General features: G+C 43.2%; 1 protein-coding gene across 15 annotated transcripts in view; it reads right to left on the reverse strand.

The window, feature by feature from the left end:
* Cdkl3 (cyclin dependent kinase like 3) overlaps positions 1-24,230 on the reverse strand; it is an 86,265-nt gene that overhangs the window by 40,011 nt on the left and 22,024 nt on the right. For 5 of the 15 annotated variants that reach the window (XM_052757907.1, XM_052757906.1, XM_052757905.1 and 2 more), the window contains exons 7-12: positions 23,132-23,220; positions 21,876-22,035; positions 21,457-21,785; positions 19,017-19,110; positions 15,657-15,819; positions 14,420-14,517 (exon numbers count right to left, since the gene is read on the reverse strand). In XM_052757907.1, coding sequence (XP_052613867.1) covers positions 14,420-14,517; positions 15,657-15,819; positions 19,017-19,110; positions 21,457-21,785; positions 21,876-22,035; positions 23,132-23,220 — 933 coding nt within the window. The other 10 variants (XM_052757904.1, XM_052757902.1, XM_052757903.1 and 7 more) reach the window with 7 other exon arrangements.

Genomic DNA, 24,230 nt, shown 5'->3' on the forward strand with positions numbered 1-24,230 from the left:
TAACTCTATGTTCCCTCTGCTCACTTCTTGTTCATGTTTCTTGTTATTCTTGGGTATAAGACAAAACAAAACAAGGAAAAACAGAAGCTGGGGGCAGCTTTGGTGTCCAGATCCAAGTTCCCCGAGTTAGGCTGACCAAGAGCTAAGACAGGTCCCTTCACACTCAAGGAATTCATGTCAGTTCCACTTTTAAAACAAGAAAAGCTAGACAGAAACCCTGGTTTGTGGATAAATCAATCCTGTTTGGAACTGTGGGGACCTCAAGATGATGAAGTGGACATGCTAGCAAGCTTACAGCCAGAGCTAGGGCTTCAAAGAGACGTCAGTGTGAGAACTACAAGGTTCTGCTCTCGGTACCTGGGAAGTGGCGACTGAGCTGAGCTCTCAGGAAAATGGGAGGAACAAAGAACTGAAGACCTGCGCTCCAGAACATGCTGACCGGGAAACAGGTGGGAAGATGAGATTATCAGAAGAGCAGAAAAGCACTGGAGGTGAGAAGAAAGTGATGACATGTGACAAGAAAGAGGAGGACGCTTCCAGAAAGGGAAGATGATTCATGGGTCAAAGTTGACACAGAGGTCGGGGGGCCACGTGAAGAAAGCCACTGAACTGAATGATTTAGGAGGTCACTGGAGCCCAAAGTGAGGTTTCCTGATGGGCTAAACAGGAGCCAGCCCTCTTATTTAGTGGGCCAAATCTTATTCTTTGAGGTGTTAGTGCAGCGGGGCACGCCCTCTCCTCTCCACTACACCCTCTGTTTCTTTCTAAAAGGAAGTGGGTACCACACAGCAATACCCACTGAGCCACCAGCTGTCACCCTTTCTGCTGTGACAACTGAGGGCAAAGGATGGTAGCCAGGACTTCTGCCCTTATCCTATGAATGCCTACCCCACAGCTTTCAAAAGCCAAGCCCCCAATTACTGGCTCAGCTGCACTGCACAGCGGGCTTGCAGGGATGAGGTGGCGGTCAGAGACTCAAGTGGAGGCAATCCTGTCAGCGGAGGCCAGCCTGCTGAGAGACCATGTGACCCATCACCGGCCCACACTTCTTCCAGGGCCACAGAAGCAGCACAGTAATTTTGCATTTCAAGTATGAAATTCTCCTTTAAAAGCCTTAACCTCTGTAAAGCCTGGAGACGCCTAAATTAAGAGGCAATCCACTAACCATAGCCCTGTTTGTAATACCACCTTAAGAACTCCATGAGCGGGGCCGTGGCATACACCTTTAACCCAGTGCTCTGGAGGCCCAGGCAGGTGGAGTCTGTGAGTTCCAGGCCACTTTAGTCTACAAAGTGAGGTCCAGGCCAGCCAGGGTGAGACCCTGTAAAACAAGCAAACAAGGTAACAGCAATGAACTCCATGAATGCACAAAAATTCTGGAGGAAAAACAAAGCAAAACAATGTAAACTCAAAAAAAGAATAACTATGATCTGTGATCTTGACTAACTACAGCACTAACATCTCCTCTGTGGTAGGAGGCACAACACTGAAGAGCCATTGTGTCTTCACACTAACTTTCTTCCCAAGAACACTAGGAGGTGTGCATGTGCATCTTTGGATTGTTGTATTATTTATGCACACAGGTGTTTTACCTGTGTACCACTTGCATGCCTGGTGCTGGCAAAGGACAGGAGAGCGTGTTGGATTCCCTGAAACTGGAGTTACAGATGGTTGTGAGCCACCATGTGGGTTCTGGGAATTGATCACAGGACCTCTGGAAGAACCACCAGTGCTCTTAACCTCTGAGCCACCTCTCCAGCTCTGTCTTTTTAAATTCTAAAGTTATGGTAGCTCAAACCTGTGCTCTCAAACACACGAGAAGGTAAGGTAGGAGATTGTGAGTTAGAGGCCAGCCTGGGCTACACAGGGAGCTTGAAGTCTGTCTGGGTTACATAATAAGACTCTGAAAACAAAATTAACCAATCAACCAACCAACCAACCAAACAACCCCCCTCTGAATATAGTGTTTCTTCTTCTATTTAATGAAACATCGTATGCACACAGAGCAGACAGTGGGTATGTTATCACTTATTTTTTTTTTTTTTTTTTTTAAAGATTTATTTATTATGTATACAGTGTTCTGTCTGCACGTATCCCTGCAGGCCAGAAGAGGGCACCAGATCTCACCACAGATGGTTGTGAGCCACCATGTGGTTGCTAGGAATTGAACTCAGGACCTTTGGAAGAACAAGCAGTGCTCTTAACCTCTGAGCCATCTCTCCAGCCCGTATGTTATCACTTATGCCAGCTTCATGTCTAAAGCAAATGAAACTACTCAGACAATATGCCACAGAGCAGAGGGTACTTCTGGATTGAATTTATTCCTAAAGTAGAGAACTCAGGATGTACTCTGACACTTAGACATCAGAACAAAACCAAAATAAACTAAAGACCACAGCTCCATCTTCTCGAAGGAAATTCTGCAGGCCCTACAAGTAACTGACTCTGGTCGGTGCTAACCTACTGTGCCTTATGTCCATCAAGCATATCTCAAGAATCCTCACAATAGCTCCAAGAAATAGGGCTCAACTGGTAAGAGCACTGGCTGTTTTTCCGTAGGATCCAGGTTCAGTTCTCAGCACTCACATAGCAGCTCACAACTGCCTGTATCTCAGGTCCCAGGGGATCTGAGGCCCTTTCTGGCTTCTGCATGAGCCAGCACATGGTGCACATATTTACATGCAGGTAAAACACTCATATATACTAAAAAACCAACAACATAATATCTCTAGGAAAAAATCTATTCTTTTTATATTAATTTACTTAGTGTGTGTGTGTGTGTGTGTGTGTGTGTGTATGTAAATAAACTACTGTCCCCTTTTCCAACTGGAAAATCTGAGGCAACACAACAATACACACACACACACACACACACACACACACACACACACACACACACACACACACACACATCCCTCAGTGAAGAACTGGTATAGGGGCTGGAGAGATGGCTCAGCAGTTAAAAGCACTGGCTGCTCTTCCTGAGGATCTGGGGTTCAATTCACAACACCCACATGGTGGCTGATGACTCCAGTTCTAGGGGATCAGATGCCTTCTTCTAGCTTTGTGGGCACTGAGCATACACATGGTACACAAACATACATGAGGCCAAACACCTACACACATAAAATGTAAAGAAATGGTAAAGGTGCTGAGCACTGGCTATTCAGCTTTTCACTGTCATTCTGGACTCTGATAGTTACACTCTTTATGGCTTTTAATAAAAATGGAGTATTTGTTCAATAAGAGTTTTCTTTTTTTTTTTTGTTTTTCGAGACAGGGTTTCCCTGTGTAGCTTTGCGCCTTTCCTGGGACTCACTTGGTAGCTCAGGCTGGCCTCGAACTCACAGAGATCTGCCTGGCTCTGCCTCTCGAGTGCTGGGATTAAAGGCGTGCGCAATGAAAGGATCTGCAGAATTGTATAGGTATAGTTTCAATGAATATTCTGATCTTGCTAGATGGTCTCTTTGCAGAAGAGAGACAGATGAAAGGAAATGATTTTCCAAACTGGACAACAATCCAAGGACTATTGATGGCAAAACTATTCCATAATAAAACTTGTTTTTCTTGAGGCATCAGATGCTTTTAATGTGGTAATAACACATTTCAATGTAATAATTAGTAACCACGAAGAAATTCCCGAAAGGAGCCACCCAAGTGTAAACATAGCCTGAACCACATGTACGTTGTTCTAGGGCTTGATTTGATTAGAAATCCTTCACCTGAAGAAACCAATCCCAAAGCGTGCCTTTTATTACATCCTCATCTACAGGATTTTGAGCAAAAAGCACTGATACATCTCCATAGCCTCATTCAGCCCAACAGGGACCAGGAGTCCTGAAAAGGCTAGACCTGGGGCTCCCTCTGGAGGAGACTATCTTCAGGGAGGGAAGCCTCTGCAGTCCACCTGCCAGCTACTGTAAGGACCTACTATATCTATATTCTGAGATGCAGAAAATGAAGTTAATACTACCACATGGCATCCAGGCTCAGTAGCATGTACTTGTAGTCCAAGCTACACAAGAAAGTGAAGGATCTCTTGAGTCCAGGAATTCAGGACCAATCTGTGCTACACAGTGAGACACTGTCCAAACAAACCACAGAAGGACATGGTGGCATGCTACTTTTGCTTTCTCAAGGACTTAGCATGTGTGGTGCTTACACTGGTTCACCGCAAAGCAAGTGTCATTGAATGCCAATGTCTTCTAAGCACTACTCAAAGTGTGGGGACACAACAGTGAATAAAACAGTAATCCATGCCTTCCCGAAGGAAGATTTCAGTGGTTAGGTAAACAACATGAACAGCTTATCAGACTGAAAATGCTATATAAAAAAATCAAACAGGAAATGGGAGTGGGGATGGAGCTGGAAGCTGCAGGGTGTCTCATACCTGAAGTACAGATGGGTGAGGAGACTCTGCGGTCACACCATCAGGGCGGGGTTTCGAAGCAGAGAAACCCACAGGCACAAAGGCACTGGACAGCTGCCTTTCGTAGGTTAGGGTAGACTGGAGGAAAGCAGCAAACAGGACCCAAAGCAACAGAGGCTGACAGTCACCTAACTTCTGTGGGTTTACTCTAAGTAAAGGAAGTTTTGACAAAGCAACACATTTGACGAGGTTTTTTAGGAACATTCTGGCTGTGAACTGGGATGAAACTCAAGGTTGAACAAGGATAAAAGCACGAAGACCTCTTGGGGGATTTCTACCAAGCCTGGGCAAGAGATGTCATGAAAAACAATAGACGGCTAGGTGGTCAGACCCTGGAAATACTTCAAAAAAAGACCTGAAAGGATGGAGGTAGGTAGGAGGAGAGGAGGAGATTCTACTGCATAGTTTTTCTCCTGAGCAACAAAAAGAATGGAGTTGATGTCAACTGAGATGTGGAAATCACTGATGGAATGAGGAATGTGATCAGAGACCTCTGCCTCTTACATGTTTCAATGGCACTGTCATACAGCTGAAAATCTGAACATGGAGTCTGGGGACCATCTAGGCTAGAGAGAAATAAATTTGTTCTTTTGCGATCTAAGCCTATTTTTTTTCTTTTGTTTTGTTTTTCAAGATAGGGTTTCTCTGTGTCCTGGCTGTCCTGGAACTCACTATGTAGACCAGGCTGGCTTGAACTTACAATGATCTGCTTGCCTCTGCCTCCCAAGTATTAGAATAAAAAGTGTGCACCACCGCCACCACCACCGCTCTTGAACTAACACATTTTTTTTTTTTATATTTACTTATTTATTTATTATGTATACAGTGTTCTGCCTGCACGCCAGAAGAGGGCACCAGATCTCATTACAGATGGTTGTAAGCCACCATGTGGTTGCTGGGAATTGAACTCAGGACCTTTGGAAGAACAAGCAGTGCTCTTAACCTCTGAGCCATCTCTCCAGCCCGAACTAACACATTTTTAAGAACAGTGATATGCTAGTTTGCCCCCGGAGAGGTTGCCCACGTAAGAAATTAAAACTATAGGCATACATGAGAGTCTGTCTCGAAAACAAAACAAAATAAAGACAATGACAACAGCAATACACACACACATACACACAGAGAGAAAAATTGAAAACTAATCTACAGCAACTTTCTAAAATTCTAAAATAAACACTAACGTATTGGACAAGCCTAAGCGTAGCCTGAAGAGCTTGTTGACTGGTTTTCTCGTCAGCATGGTCTGAGTGTCACCTGTCACGGATGCACACTCCTGGTTATCTGACCTCAGAATTCCTTTCTCAGAAAAGAACATCTGCTGTGGGCCTGTCTCCACGGTCAGTTTATCAGCTCTCCTACCTCTGCAGGAAAAGAAAGCTGGGTAGTCAGGAGACTGGTAACAGAGAATATTTTCTTTCTGTGCTTTGCCTTCCAATAAACCAGAGTGCTTTCTTGAAATCACACAGCACAGCGTTAATGTGTTTGTGTTTTAGTCTGTTTTTAAAAATTAATTTTATTCTTGAAATTTTTAAAGATTTTCTAATTTTTAATCATCTTGAACCACAATTCCCATGTCACCTAAGATTTCCTGATTATTTTCCTGTACAGTTCTGTGACTGTTTTAGTAACATGGCCCAATTTCCATTTAGGGCCCTTTAATTTGCACTTCCAACAGTGTGGTTCTGAATTTGGGCAGATTTCCTTCTCTTTATGGTCCTACACACTGGTGTAGTGTGCTCCTATGTCCATGTACTGATGCAGTGTGCTCCTATGTCCCTGCACTGATGCAGTGTGCTCCTATGTCCCTGCACTGAAGTAGTGTGCTTCTATGTCCCTGCACTGATGTAGTGTGCTCCCATGTCCCTGCACTGATGCAGTGAGCTCCTATGACCCTGCACTGATGCAGTGTGCTCCCATGTCCCTGCACTGATGCAGTGTGCTCCTATGTCCCTGTACTGATGTAGCGTGCTCCTATGTCCCTGCACTGATAAAGTGTGTTCCTATGTCCATGTACTGATGCAGTGTGCTCCTATGTCCGGTGCACTGATAAAGTGTGCTCCTATGTCCATACACTGACTCAGTGTGCTCATATATCCGTGCACTGATGTAGGCCAGAATGGGGGTCAGATCTCCTGGAACTGTAGTTACAGGCAGTTGTGAGCCACTGTGTGTGGGGGTGCTAGGAACTAAACGGAGATCTTCTGCAAGAACCACAAATGCTCTTAATCACTGGGCCATCTTCCGGACCTCAAAATGCTTTTTGGGGGGTGAGGGTGTGTGTGTGTGTGTGTGTGTGTGTGTGTGTGTGTGTGTGTGTGTGTGTGTATGTGTATGTGTGTTATCGTGGCTGGAGAGACAACCATGGATGCTGGGAACCAAACTCATGTTTTTGGTTGTGAGCCTCACCTTTAACGGCTGAGCCATCTCTCCAGTCTGCAAGGTGTGTTTTTTTTAGATAGGGCCTCATGTGTGCCACATGGACCCAGGGTTTCATGTATGCTAGGCAAGCACTCAGTCAACTACGCAACATCTCCAGTCCTGAATCAAAACTTTTCTAAGACTCCCAAACCATACAGGCTATTGTCATTGTTCTTGGTTGCACACTAGAACTTAATGGTAAGCCCCTATTTTGCTAAAGACATCACACACTTGTCCCAGGCCATGGAAAAATCAAGTTGGTACTTTACAAGGAAGTTTCCTCCCAGCTGACTAGTTATCATAGTACCAGAAGGCATTATGTAGGCTGCTGAGGGAAAAAGTCATCAGCAGTCTCACCTGGCTATGGACCTGGTGCACTGCAGTGATGACTGCCATGGCAAGAGATGCTAATGAGTACACCAGCGGCATGTTGTCATGGGGCTCAACAGCTGCTTTCTGACTGCACATCAGGCCTGCACAGGAGGAAATGCATACCTGGTACTGTACATCTAGCTAAGAATCCACAACTGGGAGCTCATAGATCCCAGGGATGGTCCTCCTATTAATCTCCTAAATGGACATAGTATCAAACTGCCCTCTAAATTTGTGTCTCTATAACCATAGATTGGTGTGGCTCTCATGTCACAGAAACTCACAACTGGTCAGAGTTCAGAAAATAAGTGTTAGCGGAGTGCTCATCTACACATGGAACATCTATGTCACTCGGCTCTCACAAGGCCCAGAGAGCATCCTGGGAGAAGGGGTAGAAGACTATAGGAGTCAGAGGTCAGGGAGGACTGGAGTGAAACGCTATCTTTTAGACATGTCAGAATCCCTCTCTCAAGACCTCATGGCAGCTGTGGACGCCTGCACCGGATCAAGCCAGTCACTCTAGCATGGAAGGAAAGGCGGCTCCCAAGACCTTACCCCTAACTGTGTAGCTCTGGATGACTGATGGCTTCTGGGGGAAGGGGCGTCAGTTTTCTTTAAGGGTGTGGTCCCTGGGAGGTTGCTCACACTCCAGTGGATGACCCCACAGCCAGGAATATATAGGCAGCACAAATTGAACTTGATAGGTAATTAAAAATAAAAAGAAGTATATGACATGAAATTGGGAGTGGGATAGGAAGGTAGGGATGGACCTGGGAGGAGTTAGGGACAAGATTAGGAAGTGAATATGATCAAAATACATGAAATTCTCAAGGAATCAATAAAATATATTAAAAAGAATTTCCTGGTGGGCAGTGGTGGTATATGCCTGATCCCAGAACTTGGGAAGCAGAGGCAGGTGGGTCTCTGTGAGTTCAAGGCCAGCCTGGTTTACAGAGAGAGTTTGAGGCCAACTAGGGCTACACAGAGAAACCCTGTCTGAAAAATCTAAATAAATATTTTCCTAAATTAAAAACAGCACAGTGTTATACTAAATAAATTGTGTTTTCTTGCTGGGTTTGGCGGTGCACGCCTTTAATCCCAACACTCAGGAGGCATCCGCAGGTGGATCTCTGAGTTTGAGGCCAGCCTGGTCTACAGAGTGAGTTCCAGGACAGCCAGGGCTACAAAGAGAAACTCTCTCAAAAAACAAACAAAAAATGTGTTTTCTTTTCTTTTTCATATTTATTAGTAACTAGAAAACTAGATTAGAAGCTTGGCTAAACACCAAGTAAGACAATTTTATAATTTTTACAGGGTGAAAAAAATCTAGAATTTTGGTAGTACTTTGGTTTAAATATATCCTTCAAAAGTCCATGTGTGGAACATGGCTATACTCTGAGAATTCAGTAGACTAAGGCAGGAGGATTACTCCAAGTCTGAGGCTAGTCTGGATTACATATAGAGTACTAGGTCAGCTAAAGCTGTATCTAATAAGAAACTGTCTTAAAACAAAACAACAAGAGGTCCATATTCTAGCTCAGAGGTAGAGAGCTTGCCCTGCACCTGTGCATCCTGAATTCATTTCTCAGCATCCTCAGAGGAAAACAAAGTTAATGTGTTATAAACGTAACGCCCAAGCTAATACATCAATGGCCTTAGGCAGCTGGGGCCTTCAGAAGGTAATTCAGAATGGATGAGGCCATGAAGTGGCACCTCCATGTATTAGTGGCTTGCTCTGCCTCTCCACGTGATGATCTCCGCCATTCTTGGCTGTAACAAGGTCCTCCCAGATGCCAAAAGATGCCAGTCTGTGCCAGTGGACTTCTAGCCTCCAGAACTATGAGCTAAATAATTTCTATTTTTTTATGTTCTACCCAGTCTGTATTATTCAGCAACAGAAAACAGCCCAGGAGAGAAGGTAAACCTTTCCCAGGTTGTGCATAGTTTCTTTAGGGAAAATTTTCCAGCTAAATGGAAGGCACTATCAGCCTAGGGGACTGGGAGAATGCAGGCAATGATTCGTTTCCAGGAATTTAACACTGGAACATCATATCACTGTTAAATGTTATGTAACTTATATTATAAATGCTTCACTGCTGACCAACAGAATGTCTTTCATCATGTGATGGCAATGAACAGTTACTTAGACAACAGACAAGAAGGTTCACGGAGCATTCACTTGAAGGGGCCAGTGCTTTCCAGGAGTCAAGTGGCTGTAGAGGTCTGACTCTCAGCAGGCTGAGAGCAGTGTGAGCAGTGTGAGCAGTGTGAGCAGTGTGAGCAGGGCACATCCTGTGACCTGTGCTACCCACTCAGTAATCATGGCAAGGAAGGAAGCAGGTAGAAGTAAGGTGACTTTATAATTCCAAATCACAGCATTAAAATAACACAGTTTTTAGAGGAAAGAGAAAAATGGTTAAAATTCTGCTAACAAAACCAAAAAAGCAGACGATGCTGATGCAGACAGGATGAATGGCTATCTTAACAGCAGCCTATGTTACCTTCTATTGTGTGTAAATAACAAAGAAAGAGTTGTCAAGCTTGGATTTTTAAGATTACTTAAAAGACAAAACACTATCGGGAAAAAAAAAATCTGTTCCTCTTCAAATTCTTCCCCTCACAATCGCCATCTCCACCCTAAAATTAAAAACCAAGCCAGTAAGAACCAGGGATAAGAAATGTGAACATCTGCTGTCAAAGCCACGACTGTACTAATGCTACACTACAGGCGGTCTACTGAATGGTAAGAGCTACTCAGTTTAAGTCCCATCCTTTCAATCAAACTACGGGACAGGACTCAGTGTCTGGCCAGCATGTTCAGTGTGGAACCCAACACCGGCTCATGCTTAGGAATCTTTGGCTCCTAGAAATTGGGACTCTGCCTCACATATTTACATTGGGACTTTCTGTATCATATATTTACATTGGGACTCTCTGTATTACATATTTACATTGGGACTCTATGACATATTTACATTGGGACTCTCTGTGTTATACATTTACATTGGGACTCTATTATATATTTACATTGGGACTCTCTATATTACATATTTATATTAGGACTCTCTGTATTACATATTTACTTACAGTGGGACTCTCTGTATCATATATTTACAGTGGGACTCTCTGTGTTATATATTTACAATGGGACTCTCTGTATTACATATTTACACTGGGACTCTCTGTATTACATATTTACATTAGGGCTCTCTATATTACATATTAACAATGGGACTCTCTGTATTACATATTTACAGTGGAACTCTGTATTACATATTTACAGTGGAACCCTCTGTATTGCATATTTACAGTGGAACCCTCTATATTACATATTTACAGTGGAACCCTCTGTATTACATATTTACAGTGGAACTCTGTATTACATATTTACAGTGGAACCCTCTGTATTACATATTTACAGTGGAACTCTGTATTACATATTTACAGTGGAACCCTCTGTATTACATATTTACAGTGGAACCCTCTGTATTACATATTTACAGTGGAACCCTCTGTATTACATATTTACAGTGGAACCCTCTGTATTACAGATTTTTTTTTTTTTTTTTGGTTTTTCGAGACAGGGTTTCTCTGTCTAGCTTTGCGCCTCTCCTGGAACTCACTCTGTAGCCCAGGCTGGCCTCGAACTCACAGATATCCGCCTGGCTCTGCCTCCCGAGTGCTGGGATTAAAGGCGTGCGCCACCACCGCCCGGCTCTGTATTACAGATTTACAGTGGAACTCTGTATTACATATTTACAGTGGAACCCTCTGTATTACATATTTACAGTGGAACTCTGTATTACGGATTTACAGTGGAACTCTGTATTACATATTTACAGTGGAACCCTCTGTATTACATATTTACAGTGGAACTCTGTATTGCATATTTACAGTGGAACTCTGTATTACATATTTACAGTGGAACTCTGTATTACATATTTACAGTGAAACTCTGTATTACATATTTACAGTGGAACTCTGTATTACATATTTACAGTGAAACTCTGTATTACATATTTACAGTGGAACCCTCTGTATTACATATTTACAGTGGAACTCTGTATTACATATTTACAGTGGAACTCTCTGTATTACATATTTACAGTGGAACCCTCTGTATTACATATTTACATTGGGACTCTGTGAATTACATATTTACATTGGGACTCTGTGTGTTACATATTTACATTGGGACTGTGTGTTACATATTTACATCGGGACTGTGTGTTACATATTTACACTGGGACTCTGTGTTACATATTTACATTGGGACTCTATATATTACATATTTACATTGGGACTCTCTGTATTACATATTGCATTGGACTCTATGTTATATATTTAGTAACTTTCCCCTTATATACCTATAAAGTTCTCAACCAAACCTAGGAACGAGCACTAATCAACATGCCAGAAATAATAGATGATTAAATAAAATCACATGACTTGATGTGAGACATAGTTCTATTAACAGGCATTTGTGAGCTTAATGTTCAAATTAAGAAAACAGGAACAATATTATAAATTTAAAAGCAAAAATACTACACCCAGCTATCCAGGCTTCACTGCTAGTCAGCACTTCTGTGCCTGACACATTAACAAAAAGGGTTGTTTTAACCACACATGAGTCTGGGATTCCCTGAATTTTCATCGGCTGTATTTTCTATTCTACAGCTAACAGGTTACTCTTCTTTCGCTGGTGCATTTCTTGTTTTCTAAAAACAAACAGGAAGTGGTGAGTCACTGGCTAAGGGAACTCAAGCTGAGACAAAATACCTGTACTCTGTGCTACAGACTGCTTCAAAAGGATCTAGGGAGACTGGTGGCAAAAGACTAACTCCTCCTCATCAAACAGGGCTCTTTTCTCTCTTGCCCATGCTACCCACTCACAGTCATGTCGGGTCCTTCTGGTCAGAGTACCTTCAGTGTGAACCTACATTATGTCAATGGATTGCTAAGTCTCCTGAAAGGGTTTACTACACGTCTAGGAAGTGCTTGGATCTGATGAAGTAATTAAAAATCCAAGCCAATGGAAGAGTCAAGACTAGAACACATGAGTTGCTACTCCCTGTCTTCTGGGCTTTGTTTGTTTGGGGTGCTGTAGACCAAGCCCATGCTGGATGAGCACCAGCAGCTATACTCCTAGCTGCTACCCCATGTTTCGATATTCTCTCAAACTATAAAACAAACTACAGACTGAAAATTTAGAAGAAAGATTTTGAGATAGGGTCTCACTACAAAGCTCTGGCTGGCCTGGAACTCACTATGTAGACCAGGCTGTCCTTGGAACTCACAGTGACCCACCTGCCTCTGCCTCTCAAGTGTTCTCTGCCTCTCAAATATGGAGATTAAGGGCATGTAAAACCATGCACGGCTAAGGAAAGTATTTTAATTTTACATACATTTATTCTGTGTGTGCATGAATGTGTGTCATGATGTTCATGTCAGGGTCAGGGGCTGACTTGTGGGGCCTGGTTCTTTTTCTATGATGTCACTTCTGGGGCTGGACCTCAGGTCTTCGGGCTTGGTAGCGTCTTTACTCACTGAATCATTTCACCGGCTCAGAAACCTTCTTAATTCTGACATTAACTCACTAAACTGTGCTCGGACTAGTATTACCTGAATCTCAGTTGCAAACTCAAGCTGTGTCTGTATCTCTGCAGATAAGCTCTGAGCAGTGCTGACAGCTCCTGGTGTTTCTAATAACTGCAACTGGTTTCGGTTACTCTTTTTTCAAGGCTGCCTTTTCAGGAATTCTACACCATGTAAACACCTGAGAGCACTGTTTTGATTCATCTTTCCCTGCATGTATATGTGGTTTTGGTCTCTGGGTCTCTCATGGAATAGCAGGTGCAACATCACAACTCTCTTCAAACCCAGGAGCCCTAATTCACCTGATTAGTTAGCCTATCTGCAAACAGTACGCTATGCAGGCTTCCAGGACATGAATACATCCTTCAATGCACAAGCTTAAAGGATCTTGTGACTTATAACAAACTAAAAGATGGTCACTATTGGCTTTCCTCTTCGATAACAGAGCTGGTTCTGCAAAGTAGATTGTGACTACATAAGAAGTCCTGGGACTGTCAAACAAAGCTATACCTCAAATGTCACAATGAAAATGCCTCCTTATAGGGTTTCAGAAAAAAATAAGCATATATGGCTCCTTTGTTTGTTTTTCTGAGATGAAGTCTCAAAGTCACTGAAGATGACCTCGAACTTCTGACCCTTCTGCCTCTACCTCCCAAGTGCTGGGGAGAGATCTATACTGCCACACTTGGTTTATGTGGAGCCAGGGCCTTGTCAATGCTAGGCCAGCACACTACCAACTGAGCTACAGTCCCTCCCCAGCCCTCCATAGTTTTAATTCACTCAATTTTCTTTAATAAAGCAGGAATATCTTTATCATGAATTAAAATGTAGTCACTTTCATTTGTAATGGGGATAATAAAATTGATAAATTATGCATGGAGATGACCTCACTAGGGAATCCAAGGCCACACGTATGCTGAGACTCAGTGATTGTCAGTTCAGTCTCCTTCCCTTCAGAGAAAGCATTCAGATGGATGCTGATAACTACAAGATTCCAAATAAAATCCAGCAATCGCTGTGGTGAGGGGGCGTTGGAGCCGACAGCAGGTATTTGTGAAAGCAGGACAAGATTCAGGGAACAAAGACTGTAAACATGAAGAAAACAGAAGGGAAGAAGCCAAAGGCAAACACAGCTAGGGCAGCAGCCAGCCACAACCTGTCCCATGGCACGGGTCACCTGAACAAGGTTGGATGAGGACTATAACACAGCTACCATCTGTCCTGGATGCTGTCTGCGTATTCTAATCAGGAACAGTTCAAACAAGGGCTGCTGCTTACTACTTCAAAAACTAACACTTAGAACATAACTAATTGGGTCTGGGGTTACAAGCCTTTAATCGCAGCACTGGGGAAGCAGAGGCAGGCAGATTTCTGTGAGTTTGAGGCCAGCCTGCTCTACATAAGTGAGTTCCAGTCAGCCAGAGCTACATAGTGAGACCCTGCCTCAAAAAGCCAAAAAACATGCAAATAAAAGAAAATAAAAACAGACCTGTTCTAGAGTTTCAAGATTATAAAGGTTTTAATTTTTACAAAACTTTCCAATAGCAAAAGCAACTAAATCCAAGCACTGAGTACAACATTCTATAAATAGTATAAAATGTTTACCTCTTGTTTTTCTTGATTTGGGTCCACAGTAAGTAAAGTTGGTATTTTAGGTGAATCTGTTTTCTTTGACTCTCTCTTCAGCACTTTAATCTGTTTAACTTTTTGCAAAATAAAAAAAAAGGAGAGAGAGAGAAGAAAAAGAAGAAGAAAACAACGTAATTTGTTGGCCCTGCCGGCCCACCTAGAAACTATCCTTTTAAGATAGGTACCCCAGCAGCCAGTCATCCCACGTTTGGAGTCAGTTGCAAAGGAACTGAGTAGCTGTGAGCTGGAAAATATGGGATGCTTTGTTTTTGATCTCACAAAGGCATGTCTGCTCTTTGTACTGAGTGGCCTCACAGGGCACCCGCTCTACACCTCGCTACTGTGCCACATTTCACCAGGTCTCTGTCCTCCCAGGAAAGGAAAGGATATTTGCTCACATCAACACATTTCATTTTAAGGTAAGTATCTGTTTAATTTGTATTACATTCTATTTATTTATTCATTTGATTTTTTTGGGTGGAGCCAGTCCTCTCCTTCTACAATGTGATTCCCATGATCAAACTCAGGTCCCAAGGCTTAGCATCAAATGCCTTTACCTGCTAAGCCATCAGCCCTTAAATTAAATCTTAAGGTTACAATGAATTTTAAATTTATAAAATCGACCAAATCCCAGCATGCCCAAAGCATCTATAACAATTTTGGGCAAACAACCAGGGAAGGTACTTTACCACAGGCTATACACTGAACCAAATTCACCTTTTTCAAATTCTGCCCCAGCATCTCAAGCTAGTAAAACATTTACCCTTTGGAGGTGTCTTTACCTTTCTTTAAAATTATCTCTATTAAGTCAGGCAGTGGTGCACCCTTAGTCCCAGCACTCTAGAGGCAGAGGCAGGGGGATCTCTGTGAGTTTGAGACCAGCCTACTTTACATAGTGAGTTCCAGGACAGCAGAGACACATAGTGAGACCCTGTCTAAAACAAAACAAACGTCTGACCCTTAATTATAAAAGAAAAAAATCTCATAATGGAATTTGCTTTTTCAAAGCAATTTACTACTTTGTAAAAGGTCACATGTAAGCTACCTTACATCCCACCCCTTACCTATGTCATCTGCAGAGCTTTGTGGAGCTGTGCACCACCAGGTACCCACCTTCCGTTCCTTTCCAGGTACCCACCTTCCGTTCCTTTCCAGGTACCCACCTTCCGTTCCTTTCCAGGTACCCACCTTCCGTTCCTTTCCAGGTACCCACCTTCCGTTCCTTTCATCTCCTTTGCCTGTATTGTGAATGGCAGTTCAGGGAAATGGAATTCCTTCCGGTCGCATCTGGAAAAATTCAGCTTTCTTTTGTTTCCACTTGCCATTTGGTCACTCTGACTTGTTCGATCATTAAATACGCCTTTCTCCACTTGGCTCTAGACAAACACGTACCAGTTAGCATGAAGAACCATGAGAAGGGGCTGGAGAGATGGCTCAGGGGTTAGGAGCACTGGCTGCTCTTCCAAAGAACCCGGGTTCAATTACCAGTACCCACATGGCAGCTCAAAACTGTCTGTAACTCCTCTTTCAGGAGATCTGACACCTTCACACCAATGCACATAAAATAAAGTTAAAATATTTTTTAAAAAATCATGTGAAACTAACTGTAGAATCACAAACTGGCGATTATCTTAATAATTAAGAAGTAGAACAGAACCAAGTTTTGGTAGATATGCTTGTAGTCCCAGCACTTGGGAGACAGGCAGAAGGATCACTAGTTCAAGACCAGCCTAAGATACATAGTGAAAGCCTGTTTCAAAGAAAACAAGCAAAAACAAACACACAAACCAAAAGAACAGGGCACTACTCCATCCATACAAGAAGACCAGATTCCCAGGGAAGTTTCCCAAGCAAGGTTTTTAGTCTTGATTTTGAGAACCAGTGAGTGAGTGAGTGAGTGAGTGAGTGAGTGAGTGTGTGTGTGTGTGTGTGTGTGTGTGTGTGTGTGTGTGTGTGTGTGTGTTTCAAGACAGGTTTCTTTGTGTAGCCTTGGCTGTTCTGGAACTTGCTCTGGAGACCAGGCTGGTCTTGAACTCAGTGATCTGCCTGACTAAACGTGTGCTCCACCACCACCCGGCTTTTTTATTTTGTTTCGTTTTTTCAAGACAGGGTTTCTCTGTGTAGCCCTGGCTGTCTTGGAACTCAATCTGTAGACCAGGCTGGCCTCAAACTCACAGAGCTCTGCCTGCCTCTGCCTCCCAAGTGCTAGGATTAAAGGTGTGCACCACCACCGCCTATGGTGATATTTTATTTGTATTAAAATGTTATTTGTATGTTAATAAATAAAGTTGTCCGGGGTCAGAGCTATTAGCAAGCCATAGGAAAGCAGGGCAGTGGTGGCGTACGATTGTAATCCCAGCACTTGGTAGGCAGAGCTGGGTAAGTCTCTGTGTGTTCAGGGATACAGCCATTATTGGATACACATGCCTGTAATCTTACCAATCATGGAAAACCTGGAGGTCTATACAGACAGGCCGTGACGAGGCGGTCACGTAGTTGGGTTTACAACCAATGAGAAGGCAGAACAGAAATTCTATGTAAGGACTTTAACACAGAAAGTAGCTCTGGTTGGGAGAGGTAGGACCACCGCAGGAGGAAGGGTAAGGTTTTAGCTCTTAGCTCTGACCTCTTGGCTTTCTTCTTTGCATTGGTTCTGTGTTTCTTATTTAATAAAAAGGTTGGTTACATCTACAACCGCCTGACCTCTTTTTTCTTTTTTTTTTTTTGAGTTAAGGTCTCCTGTAGCCCATGATGGCCTCAAACTTACAATGCAGTCAAGGCTTGACCTCCTGATTCTTCTAACGCCACCTGACGTTACAGATGTGCACCACCACACCTGGCTCAGGTAGAGCTAGGGATGAAGCTCAGGACCCTGCCAGCAGAGCTACCTTCAGAGCTCTCTAAAATCTCCGTAGTGGTAAACTGGCTCAGTGGGTACAGAAGCTTGTCATCAAACCTGGTGATTTGGGCTCCATCCCTGGGAGCCACAGAGTAGAAGAGCAGCTGACTCCTACAGAGTGTTCTCTGGCCTCCCCATGAATGTCCCCCCCCCTGCAAATAAATGAATGCAATAAAAAACTTCTCTAAAACAGGGAACACTTTCCACTGTAACATGCAGCACCACATCATGCAAATGCACTCTAGTGTACTTCAGAAACTATCAGCTCTTACACAGGTTTGTGTTTTCTATATTTTATTTTTTTAAATTTATTTATCATGTATAGTGTTCTGCCTGCATGTGTCCTTGTAGGCCAGAAGAGGGCACCAGATCCCATTACAGGTGGTTGTGAGCCACCATGTGGTTGCTGGGAATTGAACCCAGATCCTCTGGAAGAGCAGTCAGTGCTCTTAACTGCTGAACCATCTCTCCAGTCCCTATATTTTATTTATTTATATTGAGCCAGGGTCTCACTATGTAACCCTGGCCATCCTGGAACTTGATCTGTAGACCAGGTTGGCCTTGAACTCAAGAGATCATCTTGCCTCTGCCTTCTGAGTGCTGGGATTAAAGGCATGCACCACCACACTCGGATGTTTTCAATTTTATATTATTATAAATAATGTTGTGCCTCGAATGTAATAAACTGATTATACTATTAAAGAAATGATAAGCAAAAAAAGAAAGACATGGTTAGCATTTCTAGGGCAAGGAAACTTCATCTATTTGGCAAGTGTTTTTAATCCATAAAGATATTTTTGGAAGAAAAAAACACAAGTCTTGTGATTTGGAAAGGTCAAAGTCACATGTTAGTAAACGAGGCTGGGGAGGAGGGTCCGTGGTAAAGAGCAGTTGTTGCTCTTGCAGAGGACCTGAGCTCAGTTCTCAGCACCCAAATGTGGCTCACAGCCATGCATAACTCTAGTTCCAGGGAACCAATGCCCTCTTCTGGTCTCCACGGGCACCAGTAGGCATTCACATATAAAATAAAATAAATAAATCTTAAAGAAATTTTTGAAAAAAGATAGTGAGACAAACCCAAATCATGAAGCCTGAGGAGAAGCACGAGGGAAATCATGGTCTACTTTCAGGGAGAAAAGAGGGACTGGGGAAGCGATTCTCAGTGGGCACTCATTCAGTGCATGCAAAGCCTTGGACTTGTCCCAGCACAGGAAAAGGAAGGAGAAAAATGGAGAGAGAAGGGGTAGGCTGGAAGGAAGATTTTTAATGTGAGAATTTAAGAGAAAAAAGGTAGATAATGTTTAAAGAGGTCATGTTTATTAATCCATTTATTCATTCCCTATATGTGTGTACATGTTCATATGTGTGTATGTGTGTGAGGGTATATTTACATATCTTTCTGGGTAGCTCTTCACCTTATTTTTGAAGACAGTGTTTCTCGTTACACCTGTAGCTCACTAATTTGGCTAGACTGGGATGCCAGAAAAGGCCGAAGGTTCCTCCTCTCTGACTCCCAGGGTTAGGGTTACAGGCCTGTACTACTGTGCCCAGCTTTGTACAAGGATGCTATGGACCCAACTCTGATCCTCAGGCTTGCTCACCTAGCACTTTACTGACTGAGACATCTCCCCAGCCCCAAGAGTCCATATTTTAATGACTAGCATCTTGCCTTACTTGCGTGGGACCTGTGTCCTCTTGTCTGCTATTAGACAAAGTTTGTCCAATGACTTGTGAAGAAGTGCGTCTCTTTTTTGCTCTTTCAGTTAACCTATGAATTAAAAATAAAGAAGTTACTAGAAGCCCCAGAATTGCCCTTGCTTTAGCTTTAAGAACAAGTAAGTTATAATAGACGGACCTGGCTGCAAACACGTATAACCCTGACATTTAAGTGGCTGGTGCAGGGTTGTTAACTTAAGGACAGCCTGTGCAACATAACCAGACTGTAGCTTGTGAAAAAGAAAAGGGCTTATACTATGGTGCTGTTAGAACACTGAGTGCCCAAAAGCAACCGTCAGTTCTTAAGTTCTCAGAACTCCAGAGACAGAACAGCTAACGCATGGCTAACTGCCGGTGAAAACATGTCCTGAAGCTACTCTTGCGGCCCATCTGCTCCCTTGGATCTGCTCTAAAATTCATTTAACCTCTGAAGTTCTCAGCTGCTGCCTGAGACTGGCTTACAACCATGCTTACTGTAGTGTGGCTCAGGGGTCACCTCAAGAACACCTTGGTTACTGCAGTCTATGGCCTGATGGACCCCTGGACTACACAGACGTGTGCACTGGTCTACACCTACAGACCACTCAGCCTCACAACCTGTAGACTGAATGAGTCTGTGAGAATCTAGTTGAGTTAATGCCCTCACGGTGTGAGTTTGCAAAGAGACCCAGTGTCTTCACTGTCCATCCCCAGTCCCCAGATGAAGCAGGTTCACTATCAGTCTCTCCATCTGCAACAGGAGCTAATCTAAAACTGGCCTGATAGAGCATTTTCCTACCCAAACACTTCATACTGAAAGGCGATTTGCTGTGAAGGACTAATTTTGGAGCATCCTTTTTCCATTGAGAGAATCTTCTGTGAGGCAGAAATAAAGCTTACCCTGCAGTACTGAGTGCTACAGTTAATATGCTTTGTCCTCCAGTGGTCCACATACTGGAAGCTTGGTCCCAGTGGGCAGGGTTGAGAGGAGTGGAGCCTGTAAGTGGTGAGGACTCTCACAAAGGAGGTGACTAAATCTCAAGAGGGATTGATGATTTTTCTCCTCAGGAGGCATTCCTGCACTTGAAGGCTGCTCCACAAAAGAGGGTCTTTATAAAGCGTCCTGGCATCTCCCTGCCCTCTCTCCCTCGTCTGCACACACGTCATTCCTACATGGGGTCAGTTTCCTGCCTCCCTCTCTGCTATGCTGTGACACAGCCAAGGAGCCCTTGCCAGAGCGGTGACACCATGCTGCTGGACTCTCCAGCCACCATTACCCCGAGCCAAGCAAGCCTCTCTTCTTTATAAAGTATCCTATGTCTCAGTTCTTGTCATAGCAATACTAAGTGCAATAACAGAGCAAGGCACATGGGTACCAACACGTAAGTCAAATCACCCCTTTCCTCTTCAAATAGAAGGGTTTTTTTTTGTTTTTTTTTTTTTTTGTTTTTTTTTTTTTTGGTTTTTCGAGACAGGGTTTCTCTGTGTAGCTTTGCGCCTCTCCTGGAACTCACTTGGTAGCCCAGGCTGGCCTCGAACTCACAGAGATCCACCTGCCTCTGCCTCCCGAGTGCTGGGATTAAAGGCGTGCGCCACCACCTCCCGGCCTGGTATTTTTCTTTTAAAAAGATATTCCAGGGCTAGAGAAATGGCTCAGCAGTTGAGAACACTAGCTACTCTTCCAGAGGACCAGGGTTCAATTCCCAACACCCACATGGTAGCTCACAGCTGTCTGTAATTCCAGTTCCAGGTGACCTGATGCCCTCATACACACATACAAGCAGGCAAAACACCAATGCACATAAAATAAAAATAAATTAAATCATTTTAAAAAAAGATATTCCAGGCTCAGCAGTTAAGAGTGAGTATTATCCATGCAGAGGACCTGCGATCAGTTCCCAGTACCTACATTGGTGGCTCAGAACTGCCTATAACTCCAGCTCCAGGGGATCTGATGCCCTGTGGCCTCCACAGACCCTGAATGAATGTGGTACACATAAATATACACAGGGACACATACAAACATAAAATAAATATTTTAAAGCGATGCCAAAGATACCAGTGAACAATTAGACATCTAAATTGGTTGTGGCGGTACACATCTGCAATCCAGTCACTGAAGAGACTGAGACTGGCAGACCATGTGGAGGAGGCCAGCTTGGGTTACAAAGCCAAGTTCTAGGCTAGTTGGGCTCTGTGGCAATTTGTCTCAAAAAAAAATTAAATTCCTATATAGCTAAGAAAAAACTTCTCATATGGCATTCTCCAAAACTACTCAGTGAATGCCCTGCTACATGATGGTAATTTCAACAGATTTTTTTCAAATTCGGTCTCCACTGACATCACAGAAGTAACTCTGAAATGCCATCAGACAGGAAGCTGTTTTACTTGGGCCTCTCTCTTCTCTGCTCCAGCTCACCGTGAACTGGGGTGGGAGAGGTTGGAATTGAGATTTGCAGCCATCAGATTACTGCTTGTCAGGTTGATGGGTGGCATTATCATACAGCCTCCAGCATGTGGGTCTTCTTTGACACCATCAGAGTTCGTGCCGGGGTTGACAGGGTTTGGCACTTCGGCGACGGCAGGCTTTCTGTCCTGAGACGAGCTGTGCGTGTCATCGGCTGGGCCCTGCTGCCGGTGGTCCCCTTCACACTCTATCTTTTTCAGGTCTGGGACATCTCCTTTCCCTCCCTTGACTTTAATAACTCGGACTTTGATCTCCTTGGGCCTTTTGTCTTTGTCCATTTCCTGAAATAGGTACGTTGAGAGTCTGAGTCATGAGAGACCTAACTAGGACATAACTACACAGGCTGAAACAAAAAGCTAGGCACAACTCACCTTTCCATAAAGTGATGAGTTTCCATAAAGCAGCGTGTTGGTAAAAACTGGTTTCCCCTCATCTCTGACAGGTTCATTTTCTTTAAAATTCTCTCTTGGCTTTATGAAGGAATTAACCTTTGCTTCTTGTAATAATTTAGCTCTCAGCTCTGGTATGAATCTGATGAATCAAGCGATATTTACCCATCATCTTTTAACTTACATGGTTTATCTTACTAGAAGCATTTTTCAAGTATAAACAATGCTTTATAATAACTGACACCAAGAGATGGCACTCTTTGATTTGTTTTGTGACAGGATATCACTGTATAGCCCAAGTTGGTGCCACGTATAAAATCCTTCTGCCTCAGCTTCCTGGGTGCTAAGATGACAGGCATCACCATACCATAGTTGCCCAAGATGGTGTAAATATTTATCTAACAATAATTGTGGACATTTTGCTAAGGCAATTTACCACATAAAACTTACAAAACAGGCCATGTGGTGGTGGCACACGCCTTTAATCCCAGCACTTAGAGGCAGATACAGACACATCTCCAAGTTGGAGGCCAGTCTGGTCTCCAAACAGAGTTCCAGGACAGCCAGGGCTACACAGAAATCTTGTCTCAAAAAACAAAACAACAAAAAACAACAACCCATGGCAGGTGGATCTCTGTGAGGTCCAGGCCAGCCTGATCTACAAAGCTAGTTCCAGGACAGCCAGTACTACATAAAGAAACCATCTCGAAAAAGAAAACCAAAACAAACTTACAGAACAGACTTACATTAGATTCCCTTTGAGATGTGAATTTAATAAAATGTCAATTTGGGTTGTGATACAGAAGCTGTTTGTATCTCTGGACTTACATAAAGCTTGTTTTCCAACACTCAGGCAGCTCACAACTGCCTGTAACTCCACCTCCAGGGGATCTACTGTTCTTCGAACTTCCATAGGCACCCACACACATGTGCACATACACATACATAAAAAGAAAACACACCCTTAATTCTTGTATTAAATATGACCTCTGATCTGAGATGAGGCTGCAATTGTAGAATGGGATCTTGGTACACTGCCTACAATCCCATGTCCCTGTAATGAATGCTAGCTGCAATTACTTGCATTAAATCTCTCACCCATGTCACCTGCCAGACTACCATGTACCTGATCAATACCTGGTGCAGTAACCGTTAACTTTCTGTCAAGCTGAATATTTGTGGTTTGCAACATTATTCTATCTAGCGATTCCCCTTCTAGAAAGAGCACACATGCTTACTTCTCAATAAATCCATCTCTAGTAAAGTAATCATGATGCAAAAGATCAGTAGATGATGTCCTCTCTGCAGGGTCAATTTGTAAACAAGCCTAGAAAAGAAAAAGGTTTAATACAAGATGAGCTTTGGGCTCTGCTCTAAAATTAAGTCTTTAACAGGTAAAAAACTGATTTGACACATGACAAAGTCATTATTCAGTGCTAACAGAATAGGCAAGTTTCTTTTCCTTTCCTTGCCTTTCTTTCTTTCTTTTTTTGTTGTTGTTTTATGGAGACAGGGTTTCTCTGTGTAACAGCCCTAGCTGTCCTGAAACTCACTTTGTAGACCAGGCTAGCCTCGAATTCACAGAGATCTGCCTGAAATATACAGATTTCTAACAGTTAAGTTCTGACAATCTATTTACCTAAGAAATTTACTCTCACGAAACTTATTTTAAAAGTTACATTTTATATGTGCATGCCACAGGCACATGGGGAGGCCAGAGAACAACTCTGTTATTGGTTCTCTCCTGAGACCTTGTAGGATCTGGGGATTAAATTCAGGTCAATAGGCCTGCATTAAAGTGCCTCTACCAGCTGCCATCTAACCAGCCGGTGAAACTTTTATTACAGGTTAAAAGTTATACGATCCTAGCCAAAATAAAATCAGCCTGCTCATGCTATAATTAACAGAAATTAGGAACTGGGGGTATAGTTTAGAGGTAGTGTACTAGCCCACCACACACAAGGCTCTGGGTTCAATTCCCAGCATCTCTCTTACACACAAGCAGTAATAAAATCATGAAGTTGCATTAGGTTAACAGAGATAATTTAGCTTTGCTCTTCTGTCAGCCCTGTGTGGGGGAGAAGTTCATAGGGAATAATTTATATTGTCCAGATCTAGAAGCATGATCAGTGATTGGTCAAATGGGGATTTGAACCTGTATCAGCTGGCTCCTAATGCTGCACCCTTTGTGGCCTAAGGAAGCTCAGTGAATACTGCAACTCTCAGTCCTCCGAAAGCCCAGCGTTAATGCAGCTCTTCTGGAGCTGGAGAGATGGCTCAGCAGTTCAGAGCACTCTCCAGGAGCTGGGTTCAATTCCCAGCACTCAAATGGCAGCT

The sequence above is a fragment of the Peromyscus californicus genome, unplaced genomic scaffold, assembly GCF_007827085.1.
Source record: "Peromyscus californicus insignis strain IS unplaced genomic scaffold, ASM782708v3 Scaffold_3__1_contigs__length_106647218, whole genome shotgun sequence".
NCBI lineage: Eukaryota > Metazoa > Chordata > Mammalia > Rodentia > Cricetidae > Peromyscus > Peromyscus californicus.